This window comes from Equus caballus, chromosome 3, assembly GCF_041296265.1.
Source record: "Equus caballus isolate H_3958 breed thoroughbred chromosome 3, TB-T2T, whole genome shotgun sequence".
Lineage (NCBI taxonomy): Eukaryota > Metazoa > Chordata > Mammalia > Perissodactyla > Equidae > Equus > Equus caballus.
This window is the reverse complement of record NC_091686.1, coordinates 46,196,999-46,221,780: the sequence shown is the minus strand read 5'-3', so window position 1 is coordinate 46,221,780 and position 24,782 is coordinate 46,196,999. Positions and strand designations below refer to the sequence as shown.

General features: G+C 39.6%; 1 protein-coding gene across 1 annotated transcript in view; it reads left to right on the top strand.

Moving 5' to 3' along the window:
- The window catches only part of METAP1 (methionyl aminopeptidase 1), a 62,266-nt gene that overhangs the window by 25,861 nt on the left and 11,623 nt on the right, over positions 1-24,782 (top strand). The window contains exons 2-8 of the mRNA XM_023637673.2: positions 8,837-8,888; positions 14,361-14,473; positions 15,379-15,439; positions 19,459-19,550; positions 20,635-20,718; positions 22,568-22,706; positions 24,249-24,380. Coding sequence (XP_023493441.1) covers positions 8,837-8,888; positions 14,361-14,473; positions 15,379-15,439; positions 19,459-19,550; positions 20,635-20,718; positions 22,568-22,706; positions 24,249-24,380 — 673 coding nt within the window. The remainder of the gene's footprint in view (positions 1-8,836; positions 8,889-14,360; positions 14,474-15,378; positions 15,440-19,458; positions 19,551-20,634; positions 20,719-22,567; positions 22,707-24,248; positions 24,381-24,782) is intronic.

Here is a 24,782-nt window from a genome sequence, read left to right as displayed (position 1 = left end):
TTGATCACAGGTTGTGCTAAGACACCCTGAGCCAGTAGGCTTCTGTTCTCTGTGCTGGTCTGTGCTTTCTCTCTGTGGCCGAGAGGGTGTTCCAGCATTAGGCTCTGTGGTCTCTTGCATCCCCTTCCTTGAAGCCCAGGTCCTACGGGCAGTGATGCTAGTAGGATACAAAGCCACAGTAATCACTAGCTGCCTAATTGCTGTAAGTTTTGATAAGCCAAGAATTCAGACCAGGGTTGACACGCACATGTTAAAGATAAACACTTAGGTGCGTCATCTTTTTAAATTTAAAATTTAAATTGCCTTTAAAAATAATAAAATTGATGATAATTAGAATTGCACACTTATTATTGGCCACACATTTTACGCAGTTGTTTTCCCTACCTTCTGATTGAGGAAAGTGGAACTTAGAGATAGTAAGATTTTTTTCCACAGTATCTTACAACTGATAAGTGACCAAGCTGGGATACAAGGCTGTCTGACTTCAAAGTCCATGATTTTAAGCTACTGCTCTAGACTTAGTTTTGAGATTGAATGTTTTAGAAAACCATGTGGGTTTTGAGTTGTCCCTGCTTATAAACCCTGTATGAATTATGTATTATCCTTAGTAATAAGTAGGCAACGTGTTTTTTTGTAGTAGTAAACAATTAAGTGAAGATGCTCGTTTTTTGGTAATGTTTAAATGCTTCTCTTACCTCTCCTCTCTGATGGTTCCTTCCCCTTCCCTTTCTTGATTTAAATTAGTATGTACCCTCTCTTCTTGAGTTAAATTCATACGTAAACTTCTGTGTTCTCTATCATGGGGATAGAGATGTTATTTTATTTAAGGAAATATATGTCAGCCTCTGTGAGGATAAAAAAAGATGCTGGATGATGCAAAAGTATTTTGTTCACATAACCAATTTAGAAAAGTTTTATAAATAGGTTGTATCAGGTTGCCAGTTATGTACAAGCAAATCTCATTTTGCACTTCTGATAGGCATGAATTTAGTGACCACAGTTTAGTTAAACAAAGTCAGTCTCCTGACGACACAGAGCCGTTACACAGAGTGCACCTTACTGCTCGCTCTTCAGTCCTCGGGTCACTGGTAGATGACGGTTGTGCATCTCGATCAGCGACTAATCATCCACTTTTTTCAGAGCCCTAGTGATTGTCACTGCATCTGTCACTCAGTTCTCATACAGACAGCACAGCCTGTAGTTGTGACGCTTTCTTGTTTCTCAGTGATAAACTGACGTGACAGTTTACAAAATGGATAGTTGAAAGAAGGAATTGGCCAACAAAGATGAAAGTGCAGCAAAGAAATGAGATCATGCTGGGAGTGAAATCTAGATGGAACGGCAGTGGGGTTGTAGAAGTAGCTGACTGCAAGGTGTGGCAGTGCCCACCGCGCTGCTAGAGGCTTTGCCCCGCAGCCAGAGGCACTCCCTGGGGCGGACTGGGATGTGCATGAAGCAAATGGTTGTGATGAGAAGGATGACGGTGTCTCAGGGTAAGTGACATGACACAAAACTACATTAAAAGAACTCATGGGACGGAAAGTGCAAAGGATAAAATTTGGAAGCTCTTCCAAACCTAGAAAGGACTGTGACAGTTGGCCAAGCGTGAACAAGATGCCCACTCTGTTTCTTCAGTTATATGATGGTAAAAAGGCAAACAATGTTCGAACTATTCTTGATAAGTTTTTAAATAACGAAATAAAACAGTCTAATTCTCAGTATTCCTAATGTTTTAAATTACAGTGTACTAAATAAATATTAGTTTTGCTTTTTTATCCAGTTCCTGGTATATTTGTAACTGACAGAATTTTTAATATTTTGACAAAAAATTTTAAAGGTCATGGAGCCGTGGTAATTTTCGCTGTTGATTATGAAGATTGCTTTGCGTGGTTACAGCTTGCACGGTTATTTTTATGTTTCTGCACTAGTATGCAAAGCAAGGACTGCCTGTGTTAAAAACCAGTTTTATGAAGTTCTTCAAAACCTTTCTGTGTATTGTTTAGAAAAGAGATTTTTTTGTTGTTGTTGTTGAGGATGATTTGCCCTGAGCCAACACCTGTTGCCAGTCTTCCTCTATTTTGTATGTGGGATGCTGCCACAGCATGGCTTGATGAGCGGTGTGCAAATCCACACCTGGGATCTGAATCTGTGAACCCTGGGCGACTGAAGTGGAACGTGCGAACTTAACTACTAGGCCACTGGGGCGGGCCCCTAAAAAGGAGTTTTAATTTTGGGTTTGTGGATGGAGATCAGGGATGCCATGAACTGATATCTTTATCAGGTTGCTCCTTGGTTTAAAACCCTCAAATGGCTTTCTGTTGTTGTTAGAATAGACTAGCATCCTTAACATGCTCTGACCCCTGCCTCTCTTGTTAGCTCCTGTCTTCCACCTCTTCTCATAGCACTGTGTATTTTTTCTTTATCCCTAAGGCTGAAACTATGTGGTTAATTGTGTAATAGTTGTCTAAAATGGTCAGGAACCGGCATTGTTCCCTGCTGAATGCCCAGCACCTAGCACTGTGCTTGGTCATAATGTGCTCTCTGTGTGTGTGCACGAATGGACAAGCAGAATTGTATGCACATGTTTATATGTGCTTGGATGTGTTTTTTTCTGTGGAGGGAAATGATTGCTTTCCCAAGATTCTCAAAGGATTCAGTGATCTAAAAAAGTTAAGTATTGTACAACAGGAATTGATACAGTGAAATGGATACCCAACCTAGATGGCATCATTAAATATTAATGATGTTCAGTTTCCAGTTTGAAACTGTATTTGAATATCTGGACACACAAAATAGACATGGCCACGAGCAAGCATTTTAAATTATTACATTGTCTATAGAACATAAAATTTCATTTTAAAAAAGATTATCTGTGGTGGGTTATATTAATATGATAGCCTTTTGAAGATCTCTATCAGTTATTGCATAGCTATATGACAACAGAATAGACTTGTTGCTGAGTGGGAGAGAGATTGGTAACTTGGCAAATTTCTTCTTCTATAAAATTGTAAATTTATTCTAGTTTTAAAATCCTGTTTTCCTTTTAAAATTACATATTGATTTTTATTAGATGGTAATTCATTCATATTTTTTAAAGGGGTTTTTTGAGCAGTGGACATATATATGTTTTAAAAATATTTTATATCATAATCTTAATTCACAATAAGGTAATTTAGATATTTCTTGATTGGGTTTATGTTTACTGTCTCAACAGCATAGAAACAAAATGTCCATAATTAATAAAATAATTTTTTGTAACTTTTTAGTCAATTATTCAAATTATTTCACACACCTAGTCAAATGCTTCAAACTTACAAATCCTCTCCCCCCTTTCCTAATTCCCGTTCTTTTAGCAGTTTCTTTGGTCGTTTACTAATTCATCCCCAAACTCTCCCACAGTTGTGTAGAAACTCTTCTCAGTACTTTTAGATACAGTTGGCATGTAATCAGTCTGATCTTGGGAACGTCTCTCTTGGAACTCTGACCTCCTCTGTCAGAACTTCCCGCTCCCCAGGCTTGCCTCGTGGCGGTCATCCTACAGCCATCTTCAGGCCTTGACCTGGAGATCCTTTACCTCTCTCTCACCTGCATTGCATCTTCCTCTTTCTTGGTTTATTCTCATGTTGTATGTAATGTCTCCTCCAGTAGCTTCCTGAGCAAGACTGGAAGGTGAAGTTCTGAGGTTCTGCATATCTGAAAATATCTTGCTATCTCCTGACACTTGATTTTCAGTTTTTCTGGATATAGAATTGTAGTTTTCTCAGAATTTTCGTGTTATTGCTCCATTTTCTTTTAGCGTCCGGTCTGTTGAAGAGTCTGGTACCGCTGGGTTCCTAATCCTGCATATTGCCTCCCCCCTTCTCTGGAAGCGTGCTGGATCTTCTCCAGTTCCGGTGCTGAGAAATTTCGTGTTGTATGCCTTGAAATTTCATGTTGTATGCCTTGAGCAAGGTGATTGTTGTCCATCTTGGGCCTTTTCAGTCTGGAAACTCTTTTCTTTCAGTTATGGAAAACTTTCTTATTTCTTTGATCTCTCCATTTTCTTTCTGAAACTTTTATTATTCATATGTTAGACTTGGTTTAATCCTCTGTTTCAAAAGTACCGTCTCTTTATTTTCAACTTTTTGTCATTTAGCTCTGCTTCTTGGGGAGATTTTCCTAACTTTATCTTTATTTTGAGATATTCATTTAGACTGTCATATTTAATTTCTAAGGACTTGTAATCTCTTCCATAATTACTTGTAAAATAGAATCATAGGCTTATAGAGCTGAAGGGTATCTAAAAGATAGTGTAGATAATGAAACCCCTTTCTCTCCAGAAATCTCTTCTGTATTGTTCTTGACATATTTTTTTTCTCATTTTTCCTGGTCTTTGCTTCATGTGCAAATTTCAGTGATGGCAGGAAAAGGGATAGCCAGGTTGAGGATGCAGACTGTGCTGGTGCTTACCTAGTAATTGGAGTAGCGTATGATTTTGGATAGGGGCTTTATGTGCTGGGCCAGGAATCTGTCTTTAATGTTTTTGGGGAAGAGTGTTTATAGTGCTGCTGCATCAGTGCCCAGGAAACAGGAAAGCCGCTGTAGCCAGAGTTTTCATTGGGCAGATGGCTGATTTGTTCTGAGCTGGCACCGTGAAAATGAGTTGAAAACCGTACCAAGCGTAGTTGGTGTGCAGATGGCTTACCTGGAGGTGAGGAGCGGCGGCCTGAAGGCCTTGCGGTGAAGAAGAGCAGTGGGGCGGTGCCGCTGACGTGCAGCCAGGGTGGGCTTGGCCTCTGGGCCTGGCAGCCTCTGGGCCTGGGTTCCAGCACCTACTCTGAACTTGTCTCTTCCCTGCCTTCCCTCCCCTCCCTGATCTCTTCGCTGACTGTCTTAGTACCATAGGCCAGACTGGAAGAAGGAAAGACAAGTGAAACTCCAGTCTGTGTCCTCACTTTTGCTAATCATGTCTCTGGTGAGGAATAGTTTGGAAAAGGGAGGAAGAGACATTGAAATTATTGACTGAAGTTGGGTTTCTTAGCATAAGTCACATGCCTTTGCTTGCCTTATTTAAAAATTACCATAGATAGTTGGGAGTTGACTCCATAAATAAGATCACGTACGCAGAAAAAGCTTTAGAAAGACTGTCCTTGGTCCTTCGCCTGAGTCAGTGTGGCAGTCAGGGTCGTTCCTGTGGCCCCCTGACGTTGCTGGGTGTCTTAGTTCCTGTGGCTGCTGTAGCAGATCACCACAGATTCGGTGGCTTCATCCAACAGGTTTGTTCTCACACACTTCGGACACCAGAAGTGCACAGTCAGTTGCACTGAGCCTAAATCCAGGTGATGGCGGGGCTGCTCCCTCCAGAGGCTCTAGGGTACAGTCTGTTCCTTGCCTCTTCCAGCTTCTGGTGGCAGCGTCATTTCTTGACTTGTGGCTGCATCACTCCAGTCTCTGTCCTCCTGGCCACATTACGTCTTCCTTTTCTGCATGTGTGAAACCTCTCTGTCTTTCTCCTATAAGGTCACTCGTGATGGCATTTAGGGCCAACCTGGATAATCTAGGATAACCTTGTATCCTAAAATTCTTAATTTAATCACGTATGTAAAGACTCCTTTCCCAAATAAGTTAGCATTTACAGGTTCCAGGGATTGGGGCCTGATGTCTTTGGGTGGCCATGATTCAGCCCATCACGTCACCAGTGCCACCTTCGCCCCTACCGCCTTTGTTTGGTCTGTTATTAAACAGGTCAGTGATTGATTTGCTTATGTCACTGAATTTTTCTTTCTCATAATCCAGTGTGCTTTCTAACCAATACATTTTCCAAAAGTAAAGGTGCAGAGTTTTTTATGATGTCTCTGATACTATTTTTCTTCTATGATGAGGAGTCTGGAAGTGGACATTTCGAGCCTGGAGCGGCAGTTCCACTGCGTCGTCCAGGACCCAGGCTTCCTGGTGTGTGCTTGTTGCTTTGAGGTCACAGGACTGCACCTTCAGCTGAGGCAGCATCTGGGTTTGAAGCCGGGAGCTGGGAAAGGGCAAAGAGTAGGAAATAGGTACCTCTTTTCTAAGGAGAACCTCTTTTCTAAGAAGCTTTCCAGAAGCCCCACCCAACCAACAACTGGGCTTACATTTTGTTGGCCTGCCTGGGTCACATGGCCACCTGTGTCATCAAGGAGGCTGGGAGTGTTTTTGGCAGGGGACAGTCTGTCCCAGAAGGTCATAATGAAAACAGTTTACATTTCTATCTACAAGTAGAAGAAGGCTTTTGTCTGTGTGATCTCACTAATCTTGGTTCGTTCTCCACCATATACTGAGAACCTTTTCAATGCTGGGCACAGAGACACACACGAGGATATCAGTGGCTCTGTACATTCATACTGGCTGTGTGCCAGACGCTGTTAACTGCTTTTGTGTATGTCATCTACATTATCCCCTTTAATCTGCTCTGTTATCTTCTCCTGGTGATATCAACCCAGTTTATAGTTGGTATCAGTCTCTGTATAGGTGAGGCAACTGAGAATCTGTGAAAATGATTAGCAGTTACTGTCATTTACAGATTGAAGACAAAGGTTTAGAGCTTATAATGGTATAGCTAGTCCATGGTAGAGCTTAATCTCACCCGTGTTTCTAGTTCCAGGTTTGGTGCTCAATTGATGTCCTGAATTGAGTACATATACTCCCACACCCACACCCGCCCATCCTATCCTCACTGGGGAACAGTGAGCGAACCTGGCCTTCAGCCAGGCCATCCTGAGTCTGAGTCGTTCTTCTGCCAGGGATGGTGCTGTTATGTGACAGACAAATCACTTGGCTTGTCTGTGCTTCAGTTTGGTCATTTGTGAAACGGGGACGATGCCCTCCTGCCGGGCAGGGTTGGTGAGGTGGGGTGAGGTGGTGCCGGGCGCGGCGTGCACGTGTTTGGTGCAGTAACTCTTAGTTGTTGGCGCGGTTGTCCTCATCCCACAGCTGCACCCTGACTTCCCTTTCTTTTTCTGTCTGTAATAGGTGTGTAATGCTGAAGAAATCTCTTATTCCCATTTTAGTTCTTGGAACTTTTCCATTAATTGTGATATTCCTCTCTTGTGGCAAAGTCATCGAATTTCATTTTTCTGTGAATTTCCTATAACTCCAGGGTGGAGAGAAGTGGATCTTTTTGCCTGTTGTGAGTGGTTTTGACAGTTTGGTAACAGAAAGGGATAGCTCTACGTCCGTCCTCCGTTAGTTTTCTGTAGCTGCCGTAACAGGTAACCACACAGTTGGTGCCTTAAACACAGATTTATTACCTTACAGGTGTGTGAGTCAGAAGTCTGACACGGGTTTCAGGGCTCAAGGCAGGTGTTGGCAGGCCTGCAGTCCTCTGGAGGCTCCAGGGGCAGTCTGCGTTTGCATTTTCAGTTTCTAGAGACCACCTGCTTTCCTTGGCTCGTGGCCGCCTTCCTCCGTCTTCACAGGCGGTAATGTAACGTCTCTGACCCTGCTTCCTTCATTCCGTCTTCCTCTGACTCCCACCTCCCTCTTCCACTTTTTAAGGACGTTTTACATTGATTGCATTGGGCCTATCTGGATAAAACAGGCTACTCTCCCCCACTCAAGGTCAGCTGATTAGCAGCTTTAATTCCCTTTACCCTAGGTGTAACCTAGCATGTTCACAGGTTCTGAGGATGAGGACAGGGACATCCTTGGGGGGGCCGTTATTCTGCCTACCACATCTCCCATCCTCCTCAGGAGAGCTCAGTTTTAGCTTCAAAAGTGAAAAGATGTTTACTGTTGTGGATACCTCTTCATACATTTGAAGTCCGTTGAGGTTGTAGACACAGGGAGTAGGTATGACCTGGGTTTTCCTCACTTCATGTTGCGGGCTGTGGAGGATTCAAGAAGAAAGGGGAAGCGGTGAAGATCCGGCCCCGGAGGGAGACTCTGACCTCTCCGAGGCCTTGGGTAGACCTTGAGGGAGAGGAGCGTGGCCTCGGTGGTATAGTGTGGTTTCATTACTACAGAGTCCTAGGGATGTTTTTTGTGTTTTTTTTTTCTATTTTTGTCTTAGCTTTTCTCTTTTCCCTGACTTACTCCTTTATGTTTGCAAAGTCGAAAACATTTGTAAGAATTTGTGAATTTTCTTAGTATTTGTATTGATTTAAGCAATTTTAAGTTCTTCAAATGAGAGCCTATAAAAATCAAAGCATAAATAAGATCTATGGTTGAGTTCATTTTTATGATTTACTACTTGGGTTCATTACTTGAATTCATTTTCCCAACTCAGTACTTCTTACTGGGGTCTAAAATATGTCACATGCACATATTTTCCTAAGTGAAAGCCTGGTGTTTCTAGTCATCCATCCTGATGGAGCAGCAGGTACTCGCTGAAGCTGCACGAGTGCCGCTCGGGGGCCCTGGGGTACCGTGGCTGACTTGACTGAGTCTCTTCCTCGCGGAGCCCGCGGTCTGGCAAGGCTGTCAGCACCCCGAAAACAAAGTGGGTGTGACTAAGTAGGAATCAGGAAGAATCTGTGAAATTTTCCTGTTTTTTTTCCCTAGTATGTGGTTGACTAATTGATTCATGGTTTTTTTCAAATATTTCAAAATAATTAGGTGACATAAGATTGAAATATAACAGACTAGTATTTATAATATAGGCTAATGTTTCTTGCTTATTTGAAGTAGTCTAAAGTTTAAAAATTCAAATGAATTATTAAATAGATATAATCATTTCTTAAGCTTTTCCAAATATTAAATATAGTGAGGTCACAGATTTTGATTTTTGCAAATAAAGTTTCCAATTACTATTTTTTTTATATAGTGTTCCTTAAAATTCTGATTAAGGAAGGCCTGACACTAATTTTCATGCTTGCTCTTCTAGGAATGTTTTAAAGGAAGTTGGGCTACTCACAAGTTACTACATAAGAAAGCAAGTAAGTAAAATCATACATCTCTACGCCATTCTTCTGTCTCCTAAGTGGCTTTTGTGCAGAGAGAATTCTTCCAGTTCTGAAAGTGTATACTGGCATGTTCTGAAAGTGTAATCCCAAAAGCTAGAATTAGGACCTTTTTTGTTTCACTCTCTGTAGTGTGTAACTGTGTAAATAAAATGTGGCTGAGCTGTATCTCTGATAATTTTGTATCATGTGTGTAACCTGAAATCATGAGATGGTTGCTAGGATAGGTGGGTCTTGCTTGAGCAGTAGCTGGGAATGTCCTGGTCTCGGGCACCCTCTTCCCTTGGCTGGAAGTGCTGGCCTGTGGTAGGCAGGGGCCTGCTAGCTGACTGTCTTCCTTTAGCCAGACCTCTTGTTTTTATTTAGTTTCAATTCTGATAGCTTTTTCAACTCAAAATTATATGACTTTGTTTTTTGGCGTTTTAATGTTCGTGCTTGCAGTCTCACGTTTAATTTTCCTGTTGGGAGTTGCTTTGTGAGACGCCGCAGAGTGAAGCTCTTGCTGCTGCTTAGCTGTTCTTTCAGCCCATGGGTCTCTCACTGATTCAGATGGCCTTTCCTGCTCTGGCTGCTCCTTTTGTGAATTCGAGTTGTCTTCAGCGTGGCTGGCTGAAGACACCCTGTCACATTTACCTGAAAATTGACAGGACCTTCTGTTCTTAGAGCATCGCCATCCTGATGGACGAAGGCTTGGCAGACTGTCCATGGTTCTTGGTAGAAGGTTTCTGTTTCAACCTACCGATCTTGTATTTTTATTCATTTACTTGTATGTTTTTTAGGAATTGGCTGATTTCATAAAGTTTGGTAGATTGTTTTATATATATAAAGGTGTGTATATATATATATATATATATATATATATATTCCTTAAAATCTCATTGAGGTCAGTTTAAGCACCATTTGAAGGAAAAGGAAATAAAAATTTAAAAAGATATTTTCTGTGGTTGTGGAAAGTCAAGTCTACATTTAAGGAGAATGCTAGGCTCTTGTGAGAGGAAATGTGGTCAGAGATGAGGAGAAATGATTGTGAACAAATGAAAGAGTTTATCACAGCATAAATGACAGGATTTGTTACCTCAAATCAAAGTATAGAGATAGGTTTGAATAATGCCATTTAACTTCTTCACTCATACGTTAAATACTCCATTTCTAATGTGTTAGGTGTTTTTAGAGCTCTTGGGGGCAGTGATTAACATTTTGTACCCAGGAGGTTAAAGCGTAGGGAAGGGAATGGTTGAGGTGAAACTGTGTTGGTAAGAGCTTGGCCTGGGTCTCTGCCTCAGGCATTTGCTCACTCACTGAAGTGCGCTGGTTTCTTCAGTGCTGGGTTCCTGAGGGTAGAGCATTCCATTGACAGTTGATGTTTCCTTAGTCGAAAGAACATGATTCTTACTGCATCGGACTGAGATTGTTTAGGTTTTACTTATACGTCCAGTGTTTAGATGGTGTCTTCTTGGCTCTTTCGTGGTGATTTTCTTCAGGTGGTGAATCGAATGTTCTTGATCCCTTTGGGCTGTGTTGGATGGAGAAAGCCCCGTTCTTTCACACCCTAATAAATTGACCCCCGCGACAGCACTGTGGATGACACTCCTGGAGGGGGAATGGTGTGGGGAAGGGTGATCTGCAGAGCTGAGAAGAGATGGAAACTGAGGGAAACTGTTGGGCTAGGAGGGAACCAGGTGTCTTAAAGGATAGCACCTTATTCCAAGAACAGTGGTGAGATAACAGACAGCAGGCAGTTCATGTCAGGGTTCTTTTCCTAAGTGTAATGTGCGCTGATCTGTAAGGATGCCTGATTTATATTTGTGTTCATGTGGGGTATTGGTCTATAATTTGCTTTTAATATCTTTGACTAGTTTTGGTGTTAGAATATTTTTGGACTCATAAAATGGGAAGTGATTCTTCCTCTTCTGTTTTCTGGAAGAGGTTATGTAGAACTGGTATTTTGTCCATCAGTAATGTTTGGCGGAATTTACCAATGAGTGCCTGGACCTGGAGTTTTCTTTTTGTTTTTTTAAATATTGGCACCTCAGCTAACAGCTCTTGCCAGTCTTCTTTTTTTGCTTTTTCTCACCAAATCCCTCCAGTACATAGTTGTATATTTTAGTTGTGGGTCCTTCTATTTGTGGCATGTGGGACGCTGCCTCAACATGGCCTGCTGAGCGGTGCCATGTCCGCACCCAGGATCGGAACCGTCGAAACCCTGGGCCGCCCAAGCAGAGCTCGTGGACTTAACCACTTGACCTCTGGGCCGGTCCCCTGGAGTTTTCTTGATTGCAGAAGCTCATGAGGCCTTAGGAAAATTTCACGAATGACTTCAATAAAGAACTCAAGGGCAGGGGCCCGCCCGGTGGCGCAGCGGTTAAGTGTGCACGTTCCGCTCTGGCGGCCCGGGGTTCGCCGGTTCAGATCCTGGGTGCATACAGGGCACTGCTTGGCAAGCCATGCTGTGGCAGGCGTCCCACATATAAAGTAGAGGAAGATGGGCATGGATGTTAGTTCAGGGCCAGCCTTCCTCAGCAAAAAGAGGAGGATTGACAGCAGGAATAGCTCAGGGCTAATCTTCCTCAAGAAAGAAAAACAAAACAAAAAACACAAGGGCAGAATTTAGTGTGTATGTGTCTTAGTCAAGAAGACCAGTTAGATTGTGCAGCCCTCAAAGGCACCTGATATGGATGCTTGAGTGTGTATCTCCCACACTCATCTCCTGCTGAGTGTACATTGCAGTATTTGCTTTTAGTCTGATCTGTAAAAGATGTAGCACCTCACATCTCAATCCTGTATTATTCTACACTCTTTTTATGTATCACTGATAGATTCAGTGTGTTTCTTTGTCTCCCATTTTCCTAAAGTAAAAGGTGGAAACATTTGACAGATACCTTTTGAATAGCCAAAAACGTGATATAAAAACTCCCTTAAAAAATTCTGAATAATACTTTTTATTCTATTCATCTACCCCTCCAAACTGGTGTGCTTGATTTTTCAGTTGCAGAGGGGAGATGTTATGTAATATTTTAGAGCGCCTTTCACCAAGCATCCTGAACGTGGATCACTTTAAGTCTCACCTCCCAAGTGCTGAAATCATAGATTTGTTGTGAGGATTAAACAAACAAATCCATGTAAATCATCTTTGCTGAACAGCTATTTGGTTACCATCTCTGGATGAACTGAGTGAGGATTCATCAGAGAACCCTGTCCCAGGCAAAGCTTAGACACCTGCAGTCCTTTGTCAGCTGACTGGAGGAGGCAGGCCGCACAGAACCTTGTAAAGAATGGAGCCTGGCTGTGATGTGCTTTGGGCCAGACCCTTCCCGTACCCAGTGCTCTTTGATACTACCTGCAGCTTTCCTGGCCCTGTTACTCTGTGATGTCTGAACGACAGCTTACAGTGTTTATTTACGCTGTCCTGTGCGTTCACACTCTTTTGAAAAAGAACATTAGTGTGCAATTTTGTTACCAACCCCCAGTCCAATTCATATTTGTTAGGTATCTGCTGCCTGTCTAGGACTTACGGCTTAGATCAAATTGATCCTAAAATGTAAACTAAGTTACTTTTGAAGTGTAAGTTTCCCTAAGTAAAGTATACCTGCAGATGAGAAGAGAGCTTGCCAGATTTCAATTTTACTTGTCAAGATAGCTTTTGGGTTATATTATTTGTTCAAGGTCTGCTTTCAATTCTTTTTTGAAGATAGATTGTGGAAGGAGAAGCAGATCAGCAGGAAGCTTTGAAAGATTTTACATCCATCCCTCTCCTTGCTCCCTCCACAGGAGTGTGTGAACGCACAAAGCCTGCGTTTGATTGCTAGGCTGTCCTAGGTCTCAGGTGAAGATTATTCCTGAGGCTCGTATTTCAGAGAAAAGCAGTTGATCAATTCATAGCTGAAGCAAGTGTCAGTTGGCCTGCATTTCAAACTATTTTCTGTAATGTTTGACTCCAGTGGCAATGAGTGGAGTCCATTTTTGTCCTCGGATGAGAAACAGTTTTCCTCTTGACGTTAACATTCACGGTGGCTTTCTTGAACTGCAGAGGAAAGAAAGACGTTTAAACAGCAGCCTAGTAGAGCTTTTCTTTCCGTTTTCTGTTCTCATTCTTAGTTACTATTCTTGTTCTGTTCTACTCCTTTCCTTTATATGTAGTATTATAATTGTGTCCTCTTCCGAAGTAATGTGACTGGATTGGGTGTATTTTTGCATTCTTGTCACTTGTACCTCCAGGACCTTTCACTCCCAGGTTGCACATGCTCTGTGGAGAGTTCTGGGCGGAAGCCAGCGTGCCCACATCTCTGCCGTGGGAGCCACATCACTTCAGTGTCCTCATCTGAAAATGAGGAAATCAGACTCCATTGTCTTTTTGTTGTTAACTCTAGTCACCACGCTGTATGTTACCCCCCAGAACTCATTTATCTGACCACTGAAACTTTGTGCCTTTTGACCGCCTGCACCCGTTTCACCTTTCCTCTCTAGCTTAAGATGATATGATTCCCTCTCTTCTCCAGTTCATATTTTCAATAGATTGTTTAAAGAGGGAGTTTTATTTTTCTTGTACACTTTAAAATTATTTGAAGTCTGACTTTTAAAACCCGTGATAGCATGACATCGGGAAAAGGAAAAGATGGGTGCGCACTGGGAGGTGTATAGGTCTATACGTGGTGTGGGAGGGATTTGAATTCCTGCTGTTGGGAGTCTGGGTAGTAGTTTTATTTTACTTTGTGGATAAGAGTTGTAGTCAGTGTGCTGACATCAGTCACATTGAAGATCTGTTCTGTGTGAGAAGGATTCTTAGGTGCTTCTCAGGTGCATTAGACAACATGATGTAGTGGTAACTAACCTGGCGGGGGGTGTGTGTGTGAGTGAGTGTGAGTGTGATTATTTTCTTCATTTTCCTACTGAGTTTTCAGTAACTTTCTGTTGATTGTTCCCTCCCCTTATCTTTGTCTTTTCCTACCTCCTTCTATTACCCTCTTCCTGAAAAGAGACAAATGATGCTCATAAAATTTTCAAAGCAATCTGGAATACTGACTTGAAAGCCATGCATCGCCTATTTGGGAAATTTTTGTTTTTTATTTTAAATTTGCTTTGGGATTATTTAGAATCTGTTCTGAAGTGAGGGCACAGAATCCATTTGTAATATCTGCTCTTAGTTGGGAAGTTTTGCCTAGGCTCAGATTTTATGTTTCAAAAAACAGTCTTCCTATAAATTGACATTGTTGAGAGAATACCTTTAGCATTTACTTGAGAAAAGGAGTTCTACTATGAGCTGTTCCTATTCGATATTGTTTAAAATCTTAGAATGTGTTTAGGTTAGGTAGAAGTTTGTTGGATTTCTGTGCCTAGGCCCTTTGGCTTGGTTTTCAAACAAGTGATGGTTAAAGTATGCTGCTGCTCAGTAGCTTGACCACTGAGGTGTTTCTTTTTCTCTCTCTCTCTCTCCATCCATCCGTCTCCCAGAAGATGAAAAAGCCAAGCGAGAAGTGTCTTCCTGGACTGTAGAAGGTGATATTAACACTGACCCATGGGTGGGTTATCGATATACTGGTAAACTCAGACCACATTATCCACTGGTGAGTAAGTAAGGTAATAAAAATTTAACATTCTTTTAAACCATTTTCAGTTTCCTAAAAATGATACTGTAATTTTCTTTCAGTTATGAAGCATCTAGTGAGGATTAAGTTTACGTTCTAGCTCTTGAGCTTTTATGGTATATTTGGAAGTTAGTAGGGATACTTGGCAATCATGGATGAAGTGGAAAAAATTTAGATGAAAGGATTAAAACTTCTTTAATATTAAAAAAGAATGAGGTGCAATAGATATTTTCTGGCTGGCACAATGATAGTGCATATATTACTACTTTTCTAAAATTTTTTTTAACATGATTTATTTCTACCTTAATTTAGACATGGCTTTTCTGCCACTCCCACTCCTTCCTATGTTCCTGGCAGACAGACTTCAGAGTCTTCACATAGGAATGTACTTAAGTTGAAATATATTTGTAATCCTTAAGTGTTTAAATTCTCTTTAATTTTTAAAGTTTGGAAAAATATCAAAAACCTAAGAAAGTCTCTTTAATCCTCCCTCCCAGAGATAGTGACCGGGAACATAATGGTGCATGTTTACTTTAGGACATTATTTTATTGTTGGTTTTGGTTTGCCAGTTTGTTTGGAACACAGGGGCACCTTGTTGTCTGTGTGTAGTCTTGAATCCTTAATGGCCTTGGCCAGTCTCCCCTTTCTTAAATAGCCTAAGAAAGCAGGTGGCATTATCTCTGGGAAAGTAATGCTTGACTTCGTGAAATAGATAGGATATTTAAGATGTCATTTAAAACTTTATTTTTCATTTACATGAAATGAGTGAACTTTTTTCTTGAGTGCTTTTTTCCCCCCTTTTATTTTCTTTTTAGTAAATTTTAATAGTGAAAGTTACTTTTATATTTGAGTTGGTTCTAACTAACCTCTTTGATGTTTTTAGATGCCAACAAGGCCAGTGCCAAGTTATATTCAAAGACCAGATTATGCTGACCACCCTTTAGGTAAATTCTGCCACGCTGATTCTTCACATTTTGACTTGGGGGCTTGATGACTACCGCAAAGCAAAGGAGTGCTTTTTTTGTGGAAATTTTTCGGTACTGGATTTCTAATAAATGCAAATAGGTTTTTTTTTAAGACACACTAGAACATTTGAGAGAATTAAAGATTCTTTCCTCCCATTAGAAATCTACCCAATTCTGAAAACTTCGTTTATGTAGCTGTTCAAGGCTACATTCAACATAATACTGTATTTTGTGTTGTTATATCAATTTCTAGATTTAAAAAATAGTTTTGATTTTAACATGTCTTCCTACCTTAAATAAATAATATCTGTTTAGATAAAAGCAGATTGTGGAGGCCTTGAGTGAGTGCCTAAGTGAAGACCCTGGGCTGTAGCGGTAACTGAAGTCGTAGTGTGGTCCTGAGGGTGATGGTAGTAATGATGGTGGCGATTCTGTCACTGACACTTACTTTTTCATAACTGTGTGTTGGGTTCTGTGTGAGGTTCTTGACACGTGTCCCTCCGTTGGAACTTTCAGCATCCCTGAGGTGGGTTCTCTTGTCCTCTCCATTTTGTGGATAATGGTAGTGAGACGCCCAGAGAGGAGAGGGAGTTATGCACAGGCTAGGGGAGCAGTCTCTGACTTTAGGGCCTGTGCACATAACTTAAGTTGGACTATGTGAAATTACTGATTTTGCAAGTCAGAAATGGTTGAATATCAGCATTTTAATGTACTAAGCTAAGCTACCTTTGCCTGGTTCCCTAAGAAGTGGGGAACTAAGTTCTTATGAATATCATTTTGAGATTTAGTTAAATGACTATTTCAGATAAATTGAAGGAAAAGACAGTCTGAATGAAAGAATACTGTCGAGGATATGTAATTTCATTACTCTCTAATCTTGAATATAGTTTTGAATTGCATTTTTTAAAAATACATAGACAAGATAAATTCTGATAGGGTAAAATGTTACACAGTGAAAAGGGAGTCCTACTCCCCAGAGGGAACCTCTATTAACAGTGTCTTTCAGAACTTTCCAGAGGTCTTGCTTGTATGTACACACATCAACACCCTCCCCCCAGTTATACACAAAAGGAACAAACTATATACACCTTTTCACCTTGTTATATTTTCTCAATGTATCTTGGAAATATTCCGTATAAGCCCATCTGGAGCCAGTTCTTTTTAATGACTGAAGTATGTGTAGATGCATCATAATTTATTAAACCAGGTCCCTACCAATTTTTCTTCGCCCAATTTGACTGCAGTAACCATTCTTGTAATTACATCTTTGTGCACATGTGAGAGTATTTCTCTAGGTTAATTGCCCAAAGTAAAATAGCCGGATCAAAGGATACATGCATTTTTTATTTTGAGAGATACTACAAATTTCAGAGATTTTGCTAGTTGTTACTCCCATTAAAAACATAGGAGAGTCTCTTTTCCTCTATCTTCCCCAGCATAGCGTGTTATCAAACTTTATGATCTGTGCTAATCTGAAAGATGAAAAATGGTATTTTGCTCTTATTTTAATTTGCATTTATAAATTATGAGTAAGGTTGAGCATCTTTTTAGGTGTTAAAAGTTATTGTATTTTCTTTGCTTTGAACTGTCTATTCGTATCCTTAAGCCTTTTTTTTTTTCCTGGGTAGATTACTAGTGTTTGCCATAGTGACTTAAAATTACCTTTTCTGTATTAAGGAAAATAATCCTTTGATGTATGAGCTATAAATGTTTTTTCCCATTTGGATATTCACATTTTGTCTTTGTTTATAGCATTACATGTATGACAAACTTTCAGCATTTCTTCTGTAATAAAACTTAGTGTTTTCTTTTAAGGTGTCTGTGGCTTTATGATCTAGAAAGACCTTTTTGGTTCAGGGATTATAAAAATATTTTCCCTCACCATTTTTTATGGTTTCACTCTTTTTGTGTGTGATAAAATTTCTGGTCCATCTGAAACTTATTATTTGGAGTTAAATAGGGATACAACTTAATTTTTTTCCCAGAAGAATATCTGGTTGTGACATCACTAGTTATTGAAAAAAATCAAGCCTTCTCTTACTGATTGAAATGCAACGTATATCATTATATTAAATTCTCACATGTCTTTGGGTCTGTTTTTGGATTCCATTCTGTTTCATTAACCCATTTGTCTAATCATGTGCCATTGCCAAACTCTTTAATTATTGTAGCTATATATGATGTTTAATATTTGGTAGGCCTTGTTGCCCCCACCTTTCCTCTTTTTCAGAATTTTCCTGGCCATTCTTGCATGTTTGTTTTTCCATGTGAAATTTAGAATCAGCTTGTCTGGTTCCCAAAAATATCCTGTTGCCATTTTTTATTGGGATAGTGTTAAATTTGTAGACTAATTTTGGAAGAATTGACACTTTTACAATATTGAGTCTTCCTATTCAAGAACAGGGTATGTTTTTCTATTTTAAGTCTCTTTTTATGTCTTCTAGTGGTGGTTTCAGATTTTCTTCATTAGGTCTTAAAAGTTTGTTCCTGGATACTTTTTTAGTTATTCTGTGAATAGTATCTACTAATATATTTCCTAGCTCATTGTTTGTGTTTGGGAAAGTTACTGATTTTCATATGTTTATCTTAGACTCTGCTAACTTGCTGCATTTCTATTTCTAGTCTTTTCCTAGATAGTCCCTTGTTCAAGGGACATATATAATCATCTCTGAAATTGATAAAAATTTTGTCCTTTTCTTTCTAATTTTAAGTCTTTTTTCCCCTCTTGTTTAATTACATCTGCTAGTACCCTCAGAACATTGTTAAATAATAGTGCTGATAGGAAGCATCCATGATGTCGGTTCTTGACTTGAGATTCATAGTTCTCATGTTACGGTGGTAGTTGGCCATGCTATCAGAATTATCTGCCTGGATGATCATTTATTTTTCCTTCCTTAATCTATGGCTATGATGAATTTCATTAATAGATTTGTTGATGCTGAACCATCCATGCCCTTCCAATATGAATCTCACTTAAGTCATGATGTATTATATGCTTTTTGGATTCTGCTGATAATACTTTGGAATTTTTATATCGATATTTATAAAAAAGATTAGTCTTTTTTGTCAGATTGTGAAAGAATACTTTTGAATGTATGAATAACTTAAGCTAATTTTATTAGTGAAGATTCTTAGGACAATATTTTTCAAGCTTTTTTTTTTGAGGTAACTACTGCCAGTCCTCTTTTTGCTGAGGAAGACTGGCCCTGAGCTAACATCCATGCCCATCTTCCTCTACTTTATATGTGGGACGCCTGCCACAGCATGGCTTGCTAAGCGGTGCTGTGTCCATACCTGGGATCCGAACTGGTGAACCCTGGGCTGCCAAAGCAGAACGTGTGCACTTAACAGCTGCACCACTGGGCCGACCCCTCAAGCTTTACTGACCATGACGCACAATGAGAAATGTATTTTAGATCTGTGTATATGTGTGTGTATATAAATTAATAATCAAACATTTCACAACAATACTTACCCCTACCCTGTATGATATAGTCTAATTTTTTTCTATTCCGTTTATTTACTTTTAAAAAGATTTTAGTCATAGCCCACTGAAGGGCCACAAACAGCAGTTTGAAAAATATTGACTTAGGTTCCTGTTTAAAAAATAAATGAGTGTAATTGATTCGTCAATTGTTGGTATATAGTTGCTTCATAAGAGGATGATCATGAAAGCAGTTTGTAAATTGTATGGTACTGTTCAAATGTAAATCATTTAGTGATCTTATTAACATATCACCTGTCATAGAATAAGTGCTGCATATTGACTGATTTCTAATGGATCTGGAAGTTTGTTCTTTAGAATTCTTTCCTTCAGTTTGTTTTTAGCAAATTTCCTTTGCATATTAAAAATCTGACCTGGACCCTCCCAAATTATGAAATACCATTGCATGAAATGGTGAGGTTTGACTATTATTTTGTCATCAGGGAGATAATTGTGCTAATAAATGCTACATCTTTCTGTTGATTTGGTTTTACTTACTGATTTTCCTTTCCAGGAATGTCTGAATCTGAACAGGCTCTTAAAGGTACTTCTCAAATTAAATTGCTGTCATCTGAAGATATAGAAGGGATGCGACTCGTATGTAGGGTAAGTTATTTTTTCCCCATGGAGTAAGACATGTTTAAGCATTTAGGAGAAATGAAGTCAGTGATTTGCTGATTTACAGAGGTAGCAAATAGGTTGTAAGACTGACTGGCCATACTTACTTTTCATCAGACTATTGTTAGTATATAATTTTATGCAACAGTTGTTTTCTACATAAACAGCCTATTTGAAAATTAATATGTCAGGTAACCTATATTTAGTTGACAATCTGTTTCTTTTATCCCTTGTATTTTATTTTTTAGAGAACCAGATTTTTATGATTCTGTCATTTTCTTTTTGTGAGTCATCATGACATAGGGCAAAGTTTAAACCTTTAATAAAGTTAAGCTAAAGCTGCTGTTGTGAAATACCTATGAAGTATGGTAGTAGTGGCTAGTACTTATTAGTTGAAATCACATGTTTGTATTTTTCTAAAGAAAAATAATATTATTCATTTAGCCCTGAGCTAACATCTTTGCCAGTCTTTCTCTATTTTATATGTGGGTTGCCACCACAGCATGGCTGACGAGTGGTGTAGATCCGTGCTGGGATCTGAACCCACGAACCCTGGGCCACTGGAGTGGAGTGCACTGAGCCTAAGCATTAGGCCACAGGGCCAGCCCCCGTTAAAGTTTTTATTCTGTGCTTAAAAGTGATTTGATAATAATTTTCTTTGATAATCTGGAGAAATTTGTATTTCTATCACTTATTTGCTTTGATTCTTTGAGGAAAATCATTTGTTTATTCTCTTATCTTTCTCCCTTCCCTTCTAGGAATTTAAAATGACTCAACCTTCAACAGTTGATCAATGTTTAGATTACTTAGGATGTGCATTTTCATGTAGAAACCAGTCAGGCTGACTTACTAAGCTATTTGCTGGCTAGCCCAATTTTGTGTATATATTTACACGCACACATGCATTTATTGATGGGTGTTAGGAATACAAATGGTTTTGACGTGAAAATTCAGAATTATAATTTTCCAGGTGAGAGCCATTTGCAATCTCTCACAAAAATCTAAGGTAGTACAAAGATTACAGATTGATTTCTGTCTCATTTCTTCTTGGTGTGTTGCTTCTCCTTTGCAGCTTGCTAGGGAAGTCTTGGACATTGCTGCTGGCATGATTAAACCGGGTGTGACTACTGAAGAAATAGACCATGCTGTACACTTAGTAAGAACTTTTATGCTTTGAAAACTTTTTTCACATTGGATTTCTAAAAATTAAGTAAACTTAAGTTCTGGATGTCTAAGGTAGTGTGGCTAAGCTAATTTGAAAGCAAGTTTTTACTGTTTCAAATACAGAAAATATTCAACAGTAGTCATTATTCCCATCTTTAAGTATCTGTGAGATTGAGGTCGGAAGTGAACTTGAAACATTTTGTGTGAAACCTCAGATTTCATAACATCTTAGTTTAGCTTTTAGAAAATGGTTAATTTTATTAGTGCTTTAAATAAGTCTTGTCACCACCATACATCAGATATTCTGAAATAAGAAAGAATACAACTTCTGAAACTAGGTTAGTAGAGAAAGATGTTCCCTTTCATGGCCATAGTGACAAGGCAGTGGACGGACCAGACGAATACTTGCCGTGGGCCTGATGCAGGGGCCTTTTTAACAAAGACCACCTGTCCGTCAGGCAGAGCCCTTAAACCCTGTAGCAGGTGCGTGCACACATTCTGTAAGTCATGGAAGAAGAGCAGTGACTAATCAGTGAATCCTATGGCAGACTAATTAAAGCTGCTCTGGTAATCAGACAAATGCAAACCATAGAGACCTACTAAGTTAGTGACTGTTTTAAGATGTTTATACCCATTGCCTGTGTGGAGATGCTGGAACTGGTTCTCTTTTACATGATGGTGGTACTGTAAACTGGGACAACTCTTTTGAAAGGGAATTTGACAGTGTGTTTTGAGCTATAAAAATGTTTATAAAAATTTTTTTCAGAATTTTATATAAATCCTGGTCTTTGGGTAATGTTCTGTATGTTATAGAATGTGTAGTGTGTGGTAACAGCATTTTGAGTGCTTCCTGTGGGCCAGGTGCTCTTTTATGTCTTCTTTTACTAACTCATTTAATCACAACAGCTCCACGAGGTAGATGCTACTGTCATCTCCACTTTACAGATAAGGAAACTGAGGCAGAGAGAGGTTAATTAAGTTATTCAAGGCCACACAGCATGGAAGTGATAGTGTTGGCATTTTAAGTCAAGACCATTTGCTTCTGTGTGCGTTTCACCACAGTTTATGCTGCTGTGAGAAGTACAGAAGTTTGTCATTAAACAAGGGACCAGTGACAGGCAGGTAGCTATGGTTTGTAATCATTTTTGTAAGTGAGGAAACAGTTTAAATTTACAGTAATAGTGGAACTGCCAGTAAAATTATGGTACATTGCACAAATTTTATTGTGTACAACTATTTAAAAATTATTAGTCTGAAGACTGTGTGGCAGTATGGAAAGAGAAGTTAGGTAGACTGTGACTACCACTGTGAAAACGTCCAAGTCAAATGAGACATTACAGAGACCCAGACCGTTCTCCTCGAGGTCTCTGTGCTGCTCTGCGGGAGTGCAGGCTTCCAGTGTCTGCGGGAGTGCTGCCCCAACACTTGCTTCTGCTGGGTTCATTGTTTGCTCAGAGGCATATAGGCCTGTGTGTCTACAAGAAGTTTCAGCTACATCAAAGTACATGTTAAAATTTACTTTACTTATTATCTTTTTACTTTCATTAATATATTTTTCATAAGGAGTAGTTAATTTTAAACTAGAATCTTCATATAGTAACTTTTGTATACTTTGCACTTATCAGTTTGTCTAACTGGCACAAAAACCCTGTGGTATACTGTTTAAGGTGATATCTACTACTATTTCTAAAATAAAATATTAAGTAAGTTCTTCTCTATGAACATCTGTACAACAAATTTTTTCACATTTTTCAAAGTTTAAAATCTGGTTAACTGCATACAGATTAATTTTTTCTTTTGCACATTCCAAATTATGTTCTCTGTATTTTAATTTATTATAGGCATGCATTGCCAGAAATTGCTATCCTTCTCCCCTGAATTATTATAATTTCCCAAAGTCTTGTTGTACTTCAGTGAATGAAGTGATCTGCCATGGAATTCCAGACAGACGGCCCTTGCAAGAAGGTGATATTGTTAACGGTAAGGAATACATTATTGTGACTTTTGTCACCATGAACAAAGAAACAACAAGGTTTGGGAGTCTAATAATGACTTGTGTTTTTCTTCACTTGCTTCCTGTCTTTAACTTATCTTTTTTCATGTTTAAAATTTAAAATCTTAAATCTGGGGAAACCTTTTGTATGGTTTGAGGTACTTACTGCTTTTAAGATGCTTCTGTTGTGATGTGTTTGGTACAGCATGTGTTCCTTTAATGCAGATTATCATATGTGATTGGGAAATAGGTGAAAAATATCAGTGAAATGTGAAAGCAGTGTTAATTCAGGTGGGATTTTTTCTTTTTTTCCTTCCACTAATGGTTTTGAAGAGATCAGGGCAGTCTTTCCCTACACGTAAAGAGAAATTCTTAGTAATACATGAAGAACTTAAGAAAAAAGCTGAAAATCCTGTAGAAGTGTTTTCTTTGATGTAAGAAACTTGGAAAGTGGCTTTAGGGACCACTCAGTTAAGCTGTTTTGGGAAGCTGCATGTGCAGAGGAAGAAGCTGCCAAGACATTTCCCTCTGTGATTAACAAGTAGTGAAGAAGGCCCCCCCAGGTGGTGTTTTTAATATTGATGCACTTGGTCTCTTTAGTAATGAGGTGCCTTCAAGGACCTACATATCAGATGAGGAAGCATGAGCCCCAGTATTAAATGCTGCACGGAATGCACTGACCCTGACTCTGGCTGTGCCTGGCAGTGGAGACGTAACTGACACTGTTTTTATTTGGATTGCTGCTAATTTAGTTACAGTATCTGTTTTTAAACTTCCGTAGGTTTTGAGGAGTCTGCCCAACCTTGTTTTTCGTAGAAGCCCTGTTATTTTTGTTACGTGCATATGCATTAGCTTTTGCAGTGATGTATGTGTTGTGCTGGAGCCAGTACACCTTACTGCAGTATTGTAGGTTGAGTGAAAACCCTGGTTTAAGAATACTCATTTAATGTGCCCTCTAGTATGCATTTGGTGTATTATAGGGTGTAGTTGAAATTTGTATTCTTAAACATGGGGACACAGAGAAGGGTAGGTATTCACAAATAAGTGAAAGGCAAATGAGTTTTTGAAGAATAAGTGTAGAATACTGTAAATTTTTCTATTTACTGATTTACTAGGAGGAGAGAAAAACTCCTTAATGATAATATGTGAAAGCAGTTTTTTCTGTCTATTGTCAAAATGTAGCAAAGTCCTTCATTTAATGTTATTAACTTGGGTTATTGATCTTGCATGACTGTATCCTGGATTCATTTTTCTTCTCCTGTAAATGATCTGATTACTACCATGAGGGTATAAAAGTCCACTGTCTGGCTTGTGCTGCGTGACCTGTCCCTGTTCTCCACGGTGGGTTTAGTTGCATTACAGACAAGGAGTCTATTGGGCGATGACTCCGTATCTGTTGGTGTCTGATTTGAGAATGCAGAACTGTCTTTCTTGTTAAACTGCTTGATGCTGTCATGTAGGAGAAACTTGACTTCTGTTTTGAAGTAAAACCAAATGTGATCTTTATATTTGCACACGTTCTTTTGCAGTGGACATCACTCTTTATCGCAGTGGTTATCACGGGGACCTGAATGAGACGTTCTTTGTTGGAGACGTGGATGAGGGAGCGCGGAAACTGGTTCAGACCACTTATGAGTGCCTGATGCAAGCCATCGACGCAGGTCAGCCTCGGTGCAGGGCCCAGCTGGAACCGCTGTGTGTTGGTGGGCCTCAGATGGCTCTCGCTGCACCGGCACTGCTTGTCCCCACCAGCTTTGCCTCTCCCTACCTGAGTTAGCTTTGGGTTTTAGCAGTGCTGGGTTTAAGGATGATTTGGGAATCCCCTGATGAGGATAGACTGGACGATTGCTTATCATCCTCGTCTCTTCTGTGATTTATCTTCCTTTTCTCTGGCTGATAAATGAGGAGTGTATAGGTAATTCTTGAGTGCAGTTTTTTTCCTACTTTCTTATTCTTTTGTAAGTACTATATTCTTCTTATAAAAATTTAAAACAAGATGCGAGATGATGAGAGAGAAGTGAATGATCCTCCTTTACGCTTGTCTCTCCTCTTTCCTTTTCATA